This window comes from Haliaeetus leucocephalus, unplaced genomic scaffold, assembly GCF_000737465.1.
Source record: "Haliaeetus leucocephalus isolate CR32 unplaced genomic scaffold, Haliaeetus_leucocephalus-4.0 Scaffold646, whole genome shotgun sequence".
NCBI lineage: Eukaryota > Metazoa > Chordata > Aves > Accipitriformes > Accipitridae > Haliaeetus > Haliaeetus leucocephalus.
The window spans coordinates 2,909,930-2,922,910 of NW_010973082.1; the positions used below are offsets into that span (position 1 = coordinate 2,909,930).

Here is a 12,981-nt window from a genome sequence, read left to right on the forward strand (position 1 = left end):
AACCAATTTGTTGGTACAAATGTCGGAGCGTACAAAAAAAAAAAAAAAAAATTGCATTGTCGCATTCTGTGTACGGTCCCCCTGTACCCTGCTGCTGCTTATCAGCAGGGCTGAGGATCCTAAATGGTTAATAGGCAGCCTGCTCTCCCCTTCGCTTAAGTATACACACGCAACCCCCCCACCCCAGCAATTAAATCTTTTAAAGATTTCTTTATGATTTCCAAAGCGAAAGCTCTTCCTTCAATATTCCTCAACGCTGCCGTATATAGTTGCCTTTTTTTTTTTAATAAAAAAAGAAAGAAAATTATAAAAAACAAAGCTCTATTATCCCGTTGTCAGCTACGCTATCCCAACATAAACAGATGTATGTGTTCCAGAAGGGCACCTGCTGTGCTGCAAGCTTGCACCATGATTTCATAAGAAGCCCTCTATTCTCAGGATCCTTTCCCAGTCCGCACCACACTGGATGCTGTGACCTTGGCCAGTCTTAGCCTCTCCCCGCTAGACTGAATGGCAGCCCGAGACCAAGGGCCTGGTTGCCGCAGCTTTGATACTAATCCTCCCCGCCTGCGCACAATGGCACCCTACCTGGCCTGCACACTGGAGCAGCCAGCCTGCCTTTGAAGCAGGTGATGAATAGGGACGGCAGGAAGCCGCTTCCCCACTGAACTCCGGGCCACACAGCTGCTAAGAACAGTCACTTGGATTTTTCTTCAGTTTTGGTGGATTTCGGAAAGGGGGGGGTGGGAAGGAGGGGGGAAAAAAAAAAAAAAGGGGGGAAAAAAAAGAAAAAATGCTCCTATCGTGAATATGGTGGGTTATTTTCAGCGTGAGAAAAAAAAAAAAAAAAAAAGGCGAACGGGAGGAGGCGGCTGTGTGTGCGCCGAGAGCGCCCCGGCACCTTATCTTAAAGCTGTAGCATTCAATTCTGGAATAATATTAGCTGTTTGCATGGCTTTTGGGTTTAAAATTTGAAGCAAAGTTAAAAAAAATAAATAAATAAAAGCACTTTCTCAAACTACGGATCAGCATATTCCGGGTTTAAAAGTAAAATATGTCACCCGTGCCGCGGCCGGGAGCGTCCTTCCAAAAACGGAGCAAGTAGAACAGATGCAATATTCTACGGTTTAACATAGCTACATTATTTAATAATACTCAAGAGCTTATTAACAGACATCCTGCAGGAGTTAACCCCCCAAGAGGCATACATTATCTGTACCGGGCCTGGGATCCTTACACGAAGTTCTTTAAGTCAGGTTTTTGCCCAAGGTTTGTGTACAAAACCGGTTTCTTTTCAGATGCTAGCAGTGTCCTTAGTGTGCCTAAATGAAACGATTCTTGCTCCCTAAAATAATTGTAAAGGCTTTGCCTGAGTTAAGGGAAAAAATGTTTAGCGGTTTTTCATAAATCAGACCTGATTAAAAAGAAACCATATCAAGAGAGGTCTTTTTATTCAAACATTTTCTTTTCTTAATTGCTGGATTTTCAGCTGGTTGTGCCATGTAAGGTCTGGGGTACAACAGTTTGTTGTGAGGAACTTCAATTATTGAGGTTTTCACTTTTTTAACTGAAGATGAGAAATGGCAGCAGACAGGGAATGTGTGCCCGAGAGGGGCAAGGGACAGATCCTGCTTCTTCAACCAGTTACACAATACACATGTACGTCTCCACTTTACCCAAAGTAATTAGTTTTACTTGGTAATCTCTTCACTTACAACATTTATATTACAGACAGAACAGTTTTGAATTTAAGAGGTGGAAAGAGGTAAAAGGGAACAGTCCTTCTGTATGCAGGAGGGGCATCCCCCCAGTCTGCTCAGTGGGAAGAGAAAGGATGGCAGTGTGAGGGGAGTTGTTTTACAAAAGGCAAATTTGTCGAAGAAAAAAACCTCACCGCTTAAAGCAAAGTATTCCCCATGATGTTTTGGGTTTGCTTTTTAGAGATTTCTGGTAGGGAGCAGAGGTGGAGAGACAGGGGAGGAAAGGATGGGAACGAGAGCCTTTTCTTCCCTCAAGTTCAAAGATGTAGAAAACCCATCTTCCCTAGTGAATATTAACAAGAACCCCACATTTGTAACCAACAAAACGTGCCTTCCTGTATAAATAACGTGAAGTGATGGAGTAGCCATTTGACTGCACTGGTGAACACTCACTGAACCTCCTGTTCTCCGAGCTGCTGCCAAGAACTACAGCTTCTCTTCCAATCCTCCCTCTCTCGTCCTTGTATTGTTGTTGGGTTTTTTTTTTAAAGGGGGAAAAATTAATGTATACCAACAAAAAGAAAAAAAAACCCAACCATGCTGTTTTTCAGCAACAACAGGACTTCATCACAGGAAGCTGCATGAACACTATATAAATTCTTCATAAATCAGTATGGATTCTGTCTCCTCTTTAAGGTAGAAAGCGCCTTTATGAGTGATGTAAGAAAACCACCTCCTTTAAAAATTGTATCGTGTTGAGATCTTTCTGCATCTACCCCTAGGATGCTTAGCACTTCATCAGATTACATTAAAATGTCCGCTCAAGTTCAGTACATAAGTGTCTAGAAGACAGACAGTTTTAGGTGCTATACATTTCAGACAAGCAACACGATATTCACAATGGGAATTAGGGGCGATGCTGAAAAGATACATTCATTAAATAATAGTGGGCGCCCCATTACCATAATCAGATCGTATTCATTGTAGCTTAGATGTTTTCTCATTTTGCCCTCCCAAAGATGAGATTCTCTTATTCTCTTCTCTGCGCATCTGTTCCTATCTCCAGCCGTGGCCTGGACACTAAAACAAGCAGGACTGTCTGACCCCATATAGCTCTTCTATACCGTGAAGTACTATTATTACGAAGTAGCACAAGTATTCTAAATTTATGATCTCCTCTTGCCTGAATCCTTCATTTTTTAATTCTTTCCACACCAGTATGATAGAACCATATTCAAGGCCATAGCCAATACCTGATTTAGTAAGCCATCACCAGAATTGCACCATTTATTTTTAAATCTCTGCTTTTACCTGAAATTTAACATTTCCTTACTCTCGCAGAGAAAAGAATTGAAAAAGATGACAAAATTCTTGACAAAAAGATAAAAAAGATTAATCCAAGAACTGTGACCACCTTTTGCTATTCACTAGCATAAATACACACATACACACAGACTGCCAAACAAATCTGGCAATGTCCATCATGCCCACCCTACGCAGGACACCGACAACCACAGCTGCTGATCAACGGTGGCCTTCTAACACAGGCAGATTTAACTGCAGCCAAACGTGGAGGTGCTTTAGGACAACCTGCTAAAATGAGAGACAATCCAATAAAGACCTAAAGTCAAATCGTGCTGCTGTTAGCGCTGGTTCAGTTTGTGCATCTGAAGAACAAAGATCTACAGTAAATAGCCTACTGATTGCAGAAGATATTTTCAGAAGCCAAATACTTGTAATATGATCAACGTCAGCAAATACCTTTTTAAAGTCCCTAATATAGACAAGACCTTCTACTATCCAGTTTTTGCTTTTACATCACACACTAAGTTTAGGCTTTTCAATTTTAGAACAATTTCAACTTGTTCTCAAGAACAAGTATGCCTTTGAAATTCTTTTTATAGTCCCCAAAGGAGGGAAAGGAAATTAGTTAGCTCACTACCTCTTTGAAAAATGTAGCTGCTACAATAAACATTTGACACCAAAGTATGAAAATTCATGCAAATTTATGTCCACAATTCCAGAAATATTGTAAGTAACACCTATATAAAATATAGTTTTGCACGGCAGGATGATTTTATTAGCGCTATTTTGGCATGACTGAACTTCTGAGGGCTGGAGAAGCCACCAATGAGTTACACATGTCATGGCAAAGAACTGAACTAAACTCACTCCTACAGCATGCATATAGCATGTCTATTTTTCAGCAATTCCATCTTATAAGCATTTAAGAGTGTTTGTAAATCAGGTGTCTTCATTATCATTGCTCTGCTCAAAACTAGTCCTAACCTCTGCCCAGCATAGTATATAATAGATGATCTATCCCCAAATTACAACTCTGGTAAAATCTAGCATTTTCTGTCTCCTAAGCCTATAAATAAATGTGCGTGTTTCATGAGGATATGGGGATTACCCATCTCTGCAAATACACTGCTTTTAAAAGTAATCAGATATAACAGGCTGGAGGATCGAGTATTAATCATGCTGGGCTCTGGCTTAGCATAACTTTGGGCAGAAAAGAGGAATCTTCACTGCAAGGCAAGGGAGCATACCAGAACTACTTTGCAGCAGATGAATTAAATGGATTTTAAAAGTACACATTTTTTGAGATTTTGCTATAATTTGGAACACAAAGTACTCCCAAGATAAAAGGGCTGTAATGAGCCAAGGGCAAATGGGACAGTGAAAAATACATCAGTGCAGAACCACATATTACCACCGAAGTAGCAAATGCATATAGGGTAATGTACACGCATAGCGAATGCATTTTACTTTCTATTTCATTGCAGGCTGCAATAATTTAATTGGCATGACTGTGTTCCCTGTTATACTTTACCTTATAATCAACCACTAATAACTGTATTTCAAATGCAAACTAAGAATTGCAAGAAATTCTCTAGAAGAGATAAGCTGGTCTATTATCCATACTGCAGTTTGATTTATCCTCTCCACTACAACAATACACCTGAGCAGTCTCACCATGTATATAAAACGATATGCCTGATCTGTAAATTTTTACTTACAAAGGCCTTCCAGAATGTTAATATTTTTAAAGTATGGGCAGCACAAACCTCACCTCAATCCTCCTATCTTCCCAATCCTCCTGCCATGAGTAAATTTGTTTTTAAATCACCAACATACTGGCAATGAAGTTGCATCCCTGTGATTAAATCACACGTAGTGCCGTGATCAACGTCAGGAAGTCCCACTCCCCTCTCCAGCCCGCCTGCTCCAGTAAAGCCAATCTGGTCTGCAAACAGCAATATTTCTTTCAAACTAATATACATTGAGTCCTTGCAAATGCCTGTTTGTAGCAGGCTCTGGTACAGGATTTACTGTACATAGTCTTTGTTTAGGGATTCAGAGTTTATCCAAGGACCTTCTTTGAACACTGAGAACCAACTTCACAGGCGTTCGCAGCCTGACTTGCTATTTACTGCAGGCACCAATTTATGTTCCTGGAATCGTCTCCCCTTTCCCTCCTCCCTGCAAAGTTGATTCTGTTGACTATACAGGGAGCTCAGGCTTTTAAGTCTAAATCACACACAAGTTAGATGCCTGAAGGAGACAGTGTAAATACCCATCTGTCTGGTTAACAATTCTGTAAACAGCAACGGTACAGCGAGACGACTTCCACCCACTCTTTACTTGGAGGTTAAATTCGTATCCTTTTCCCATTTGTGAGTTTTAGCTGTATCATAAAGTGAAAAGTTGATGTTGTTGATTGAAGAAACTATTCCTCAGATATTCTGTGCAAATGGCATTCATCTGTGTGTTAGGATGGTTCAAAGGAAACATTTATGCATCCTAGATTAATTTATGAAATGAAATTTATGCAGCTTGTTGCTGATGACATGAAAAATTTAGAGCCTCTGCTAACGTGCTCATTTGGCCTCCATGCAAGAACAGACTGTATTTCAATTATCTTAAACTATAGACAAAGAGGAAAGGAACAAAGCTTTTTACAAAGACTGTGTCCTTATAACTAAACCAGCATACTAAAAATGGATCGTGAATCTCTGAATATAACTGGACTGTTTAAAGTACAGCTAAGAAACGCCTGGAACATTGGTCTGTCTGAGGAATACCGTATTTCAAGCACGTCTTTGCAAATGTTTTCTTCGCTCGCGTGGGTAACAAAGCGGTCAAAAAGAAGCTAGAAGAAACAGAAAAGGAAGAATGTGGACAGCAGAAAAGCTAGGACATAAGTGTGGTGGCAGGAACTCTAACCAAGAAAAGGTACGGGGACAAAGCAAGCTGAATGTTAAGCTTGTTATCTCTGTTAGTGTGTCCAGCTGAAGGTCTCTGAAGGCTTGAGCATGACACTGGAGTCAGAGTTTAAGGTGCACATACGGTGACTGTGTCTCACGATAGGACTGATGATGTTTGTAGTAGTTCTGAAGACAAGACTACCAGCTGGAAGATCAATTGAGCTAAAAGTAGTATGCCAAATAGACACGATAGGACTGTAAAGTCAAGGCATCTAGCGTAGAAGCAGCATCTATCCTCCCTACTTCCTACCTCAGAAAGGCAGAGTGGCCATGGTTAAAGCAGGAGGTAATAAGGAAGGCTGGCTCCTGGAGACCCCACTCATGTTCAGTGGACCCTTCAGCCCATGTCCCATCTCCAGCTGACCCCTTCTGCAGGACTTGGCTCTTCAGTGCTCCTGATCCATGGGACTAAATGACATTTCTCAGCCTAAATACCTCTAGGCTCCATTGCATGGGCTTTTCACAGCCACTCACAAATTCTTTTCACGGACAGTACTTACTTTCCCTGAGGAGCTTCCTTTCCAAGCCCCATTCCCAAGTCACAGCAGTTTCTTGGTTTAATGCCTCTGTTCCTTACCTACACTGTATTTTCCCGTCTCTCTCGAGGTCACAGCCTTTACACCACGCTTTCATACACAAACTGTCCTGGCTCCATTTACCAGAGAGGACATGGAAATTCTCAGCGAGACTCTTCAGAACATTTAGCTGCTGAACTCTTGAATATCTGAATTAAGCAATGTTTATTACCTAAATACACCTGAGTAGATCTTCAAGGGAAAAAATAAAAAACACACCCAGGTCAGAAATATCCTACCTTCAGTTAAAAACACACTCAGGTCAAAAATACCCTGCCTTCAGCATTTCAAGGAATTATCACTCCAATTTTAAGCAAAAGCAAAACAACGTCATCTCACCCTTGATAATCCAAACACTAGTAAAATCTCTTGGCACAAAGTAAAACAGATAAAAATTATCAGGGGAGATGCCCAACCATTAAATGTTAATCTAAATAACACTTTAGAATATTTTTAAGCAACTGAGCACGAGATTGTGCTTGGAACCCTAACATTAAGCTAGCACTGAACACGATGTTTGTTGTTAAATATACGCACTTAGGTATAAAAACAATGGTTGTGATTATAAAATTAATATTTTACCCAAGATAACCCCACTCTTTTCTTTAAAGTAACCTCACTAGAAAGTTATAAAAGAAAAGACATACAGAAAGACCTAAATAATATTCTTCCTCTCCTCCTAATAATATCTTCCTCTGCTCCAGCACACTGCTAAAATAAGAACAATTTCCTAACACTACCTTGGATACTTGTCCTTGCTGCTGGCAGGTAAGATTACAGCCATGCTTTTTTCACTTTTAACCATTCTGCACTTTACCTCTCTTTCTTTAATATAAAAGGCATATTTAAGCTCAGCCACACCCTTGTCTTGCTCCAGACTTAAAAGTGTAGACTATTTCTCTCATCTTTAACATCATCTCAAAGTGATCTTGTTAAATACCCAATAAAACATTTCTGAAAGTGTCCTGTTTCTTCCCTATTTGGCTAAATAGGACAAGACGACAACTCTAATTATTCCTTCATGAGTTTTACAGAAGTCAGAACCCAACAATAAATGTCACAAGAAAGGATTTCCTGAGATACGGGGAGATTCTTCAGCTATCACGTAATAGCTTTCCACTTTGCTATGGAAGCATGAATAATTATTATTGTAAAATGGAATAAACACCATTAAAGAAAAGATGAACCAAAACAAAAGGCTTATTTATACATCCAGGTTGGCATCTAATTTCAGACAGTGTGTCCATAACTCAGCAAGTCACACCATCCTGCTATCACAGTAATTCATCCACTTTTTCATAGTGCGTTCTCCCTGCTAGGAAAATGACATTTCATAGACTTTGGCTCTCTTACTAATCTTGCATCTCATTTTTTTCACATTCACTCAGTCACAGCACTTCAGCCAATATTTATAACAAAAAATGGGTGTAACAGTGATCATAGTGATCTATTATTGTATTTTTTTTAAAAAAAGGACAAGCTAATACCATTTAAACATTAAGCTCTCCAAAAGTTCACTGAAAGTGTTCCATTCATGACAATTTATGAAAATCTGCTTGACATGAAGGTGAGTACATACTCGGCCCTGTGTGATGCCCTGTTCCACCATGAGTGCTGTGCCGTGGTACCACGGCTCGCCCCAGGAGACGTGCTCTCCGAAAGTGCCCAACAGACATGGATATGGGGGAGAAAAGCAAATTCATTAACTTTGTCGAATTTGCCTGCCTAAAATCCATTATTGAAAAGTTTGGGCACGTGCTCTTTCAAACATTTGGGCTTGTGGAAAATGATTTCAGCAGGAACACTTCCCAGGTATTTTGAGCTAAACTGAGGATGTAATTAGAAAGTAGGAAAAAAAAAAAAAAAAAAAAAGAAAAAAGAGAGGGGGTGCAAAAAACCAAACAACCTTTTTTCCTGTGCTGACGGTGCCATAAAGCCCGACTATAGATACTGCAACCATTTCAAAGGCAGGAAAGGCTGAGGCCTTCGCTGTGGTGTCCACTGGCTTTGAAGTGCCGAAAGCAGCTGCTCCCAGCAGATAGGAACTGTGGTGCTGCTGGAGTTATTTTTTTCTTCAAAATATACTTTCAAATCTAACAGCTGCAAGTAGAACAAAGTTGAGCTAAAGTATATTTAAAGAAAAAAAAGCCACCAGTTTCTCTCTAACAGTGTTCTCAGTGGATACTTCAAAAGAAAGTGGCACTGAATCAGATGAAGCTGGAACCAGGAGTGACACCTGACAGCTGAAACCAAACACTGCAAGATCCGAAATTTCTTCTTTGCTTTATTAATGGATTCCAATGCATTTGAAAAGTTAACAAAGCATTAACTGCCATAGTTTTGTATGGTTTTTGTCATAATTCTTTTTCAAGGAAAATAAAAATTATATATATGAATATATATCAGGTTTATTGATATACATATTAGATAAATATCAATATTTAATAAATCTGTATGTCCAATCTGCAGGCAGAGCAATCTTTCAGCCCCACAACCAATGGTCCATGTTCACACCAGCAGTCTCTTTGAAATCAATATTCAAGGAGGGTCCTGTGAAGCACAGGCAACCATTCATATAAAGCAGAGAGGTATAACCACAGCTCTCAAGTCCCTACACTTCCAAGATGTTTCTCAGATTGGAGAACTGGATAACACATCAGTTCATTTGGTTCTTCATTACCATCTTGATTAAATTTATGGGCAACTGAATTGTCCAGTATGCTGTCAGTGCTACCTCTGCCACTCACCATGTCAACCTAATCTGAAGGTCAATTTGCCTTCCCTTTGTGTATAAAATTCCATTTGACAACTAGATTCAGAGACTTGAGGCAGAACATCTCAAAGCAATTACTACAGTTCTCACATAGCTAAAGTATCTGGTTTTTTGGTTGGGTGTCTACTTCCCAACTGGAAGTCTGCTAGAGCCGTGCTGAAATGCACAACCAATTCTAATTTACTGCTCTATTTAAACAGTTTAAATCAGTCTATTCCTCCCCAAGTAACAACCAAAGAAATATGCGGTAAAACAAGGCAAGGTAAAGTCTGCTTTAAAAATGGTTTAGAAGTCCTGAAGCATAAATAGAGAGTAGTACAGAGAAACAGAAGTTGGAACTACTGAAAGGAAATTTTAAGAGTGGAAGAACTGAGCTCATATTGCTCTGTGGCTGGGCTGAAGGAGCTTTGTACTGCAGAAATGACAATACAAAAAGAATGTTGTTTACAATGATAACCCATTGCAATCTGCAGGGTCACATATTTTTCATGTTCGCAAGCTTTCAAAGAACACTCCAATTGAAGTCTGAAGAGAAATAAATTTTTAAAAAGGGCATAAACAGAATTCTTCCAAAAATTATTCTGAGGCTCTCATTGTTTAGCTGTTTAGTGCTGAAACCCTTTCCTTGGGTTTCAGTAACGTTTCATAAAATATCACTGTTCTTTCTTAGAGTAAAAAGTAGCTATCTTAAATAAAATAGAAGTGAAGCAGTAAACACCTCCTCTTAGTGGAAAACGCTTACACTGATGTTTACCACAATATCGACATTGTTACAGAATACCAATGTAAAAAGATTCACCAAAAGAGTTTTAACTATCACATTCATTTCTTGGTTTGGTGTTTTTTTTGTCCAATCTCCAGAAGGTCTGAATGTAATAGGCATGATGATACAAGAAAGCAAATAAAAACCAAACTGTGACACTACTAGGCATTATCATTTGCCTTTAGTGCACAAATCCGGGCAAGTATTTGGCAGAAGATTGTACCTATGGCTTGGTAACTCTTACCATGTACACTGAAAGCAAAAATTACCATTTGTAGGTAGGAACAGGAATGTCATAACATGTGGCGAACTGCAGATTAGTATCTATCTGTATAGATCGTCTTCCTAAACCTGGGAACAAAATCTTTGAATAAATGCTTACTTTAGACTTTAAAGATGCTCCACAAATTATCAGAACTGTAAAGAAAAAAGTGAACCAACCATACCACTAAAATGACGTGAACGTAAGATTCCATAAAAAATTCCACCTTCAAGCGGATGCTCAACTAACTCCAACACTTTCCCTCGTCCTCCCTCCAGTATGTCCTTTAACTGACATGTCAAACTTCCTCACCCTTAATGCAAGCATGAAACAAAACCCCCAGTATCTCTGCAACCCAGACTATTCCTGAATCATTAAATACAAGAATCATAAATAAAATCACCCAGTTGAACAAAACACCTGCATAGACGTATCTCAGTATTACACAGGACAGCTTCTCACCCTTTGTCAGATGGCAACCCAATTAGTAATGTCGACAATTCTGAGTGAGGATAAGGAAAATACTTTGATCTGAACCAACAAACTCTCTTCTATTCAGAGCCACGCACAAAACACACTATTGTGTTTTGCCCAAGCACAGGCAAAGGTCTCTCTCAACACCTACCAAAGTGATCTTGTTCCTTAATTACTTGAAAAAGCCCCTTCCAGACAGACCAGAGCAGATCTCGTACCACAAGCCAACTGCAGTATTTCATCCTCTTACCAGCACAGAAGATAAACAGAAATTAAATCACATTCCCTGGTGGAAATGTAAACTTATATCCATGCAACATTGATAAGAGAGAACTTCAAGCTTATGGACTAACTGTATGATTGCTATAAAGTAACCAGAAAAAAATTTTCAATCCTTTAACAGGTGTTACTAAACAGATGCCACTTCAGTTTCATGACAACCTTTCAGGACCACCTTATGCAAGTGTTTGATGGACTGTTTCAGCTGCGTAGCTCTCAAGCCAACATCATGCAATAACTTCTCTACTTCTATTTCTGTTTTTTCCCTTTACACTTCACAACACTACTGAACTCAAGTTTCTTGTCTCCACCCAAATGTTTCCTGAATGTTTCCCAACCCTGAAATTACATTACAATAAAGAAAATCACTATCAGTGGGCCAAAACAAGCATTCATACGAACACTCCCCATGTTAAAAATGATAAAAAGAATAAAACGCTGTTTCTTGACAAGAAGAAAAACAGATAACGCATTAAATAATTTCATCGAGCCGTTATGAAAATAGGTGTTGCCACCTGTAAGCCTGGGAAACAATTTGAAAGAGTCAGAGGTACAAAGGATTGCAAAGAGGAAACAAAAATATTTTCTATATAGACTCTTCCCCCTCAATCCCCCATTGTGTAAACTCTGCATACCTATAAATTTTGTCTTTATACAAAGAACAGCAATGCACAGCGAGAATGGGAAAAGATGCATGAAAGGATGTCCCTCCTCCCTTCCACCTGAAAGAGCAAACCGACTGACCTGTTGCTCGTATCTTTGCTTGAGCTCTTCCAATTGCCAGGAGAATTCTTTGGATTGCTTTTCCCGGAGCGATTTTGATCTGCTTAGATCTGCTTCAACCTTTTCCATCTACATGGTAAAAGAAAGGGAATGTTTAATTTTTTTTAAAAAGGCATAGCTTGAAACAGTCTGACGTTTCTACAGTTGTTTGCAAACCATCAAAGAGGTGAATATAACCTGCTGAGAATGATAACTACACTATTTGTATGTAGTGAAAATTAATATTCAGTCACTACAGGATTATTAGTTACTTAAGGATACAGTGATCACCTATGCCATGCCACTCCCTGATTACAAAGTATTGGCTCAGTTTTTCACTCAATAGTGGTGAACATCCCATCAAAATTAAGTGAATATTTTTCTAGACATATTTAAGACTCAAATATATTTCACTCAAAAATTGCCTGTGGAAATTCAAGGGAAATCATGTATGAGCCAGTGCACAAACTACATATTTAAAGTAAGTTTACATTAAATCAGTAAAATAACTTAAAAGAGAATTATTTGGCTGCAAGTAAAGTTCTCTGAAGATAGTCATCACCTATGAATAATGAGTCCCACAGATTCCAGCACACAGCATCAAGGAAGCAATTTCATAACTCAATTAACAAAGGCTTTTGTATCAAACGCACAACTGTTAGCTGTACAGCAGGCATGTTTCCAGGGGAATATATATATATATATATATATATAGTACTACGCTGCAGTGCGTACTCATCAATTACTTTTAGATCTAGGTCCCAACACAAGCAGTGAATAAACTGCCTTCCTTAAAAAAAAAGAGAGAGAGAGAGAGAGAGAATAGGGGTGTAGCTGTCAGGAGGACCAGTGCTGCCACAAGTCCATCTGCTGTACCGAAAGAAGAAACACGTGAATTCCTGAAACACAAGCCAAAATCCTGTTTGGCCTAAGGGAGTGCTCTGTCTTCAACAGATCTCTTTGCCAAGCAGCCTGGACATCACTTCTAAGGCAAGGAAAGAGGAGAAAAGGCAGTACTCGGAGTGGGAAAAGCATTTTATTGGAAAATACTGCAGCAAGAGAGGAAGATATAGGACTAGCAATAGTTGGCCAGATAGAAAGCGGAAAAATAGAACAGAAAGG

At 39.3% G+C, this 12,981-nt stretch overlaps 1 protein-coding gene across 1 annotated transcript in view; it reads right to left on the reverse strand.

Moving 5' to 3' along the window:
• CEP112 (centrosomal protein 112kDa) overlaps nucleotides 1-12,981 on the reverse strand; it is a 174,732-nt gene that overhangs the window by 93,366 nt on the left and 68,385 nt on the right. Inside the window, exon 16 of the mRNA XM_010578736.1 lies at nucleotides 11,842-11,949. Within this exon, the coding sequence (XP_010577038.1) occupies nucleotides 11,842-11,949 (108 nt within the window). The remainder of the gene's footprint in view (nucleotides 1-11,841; nucleotides 11,950-12,981) is intronic.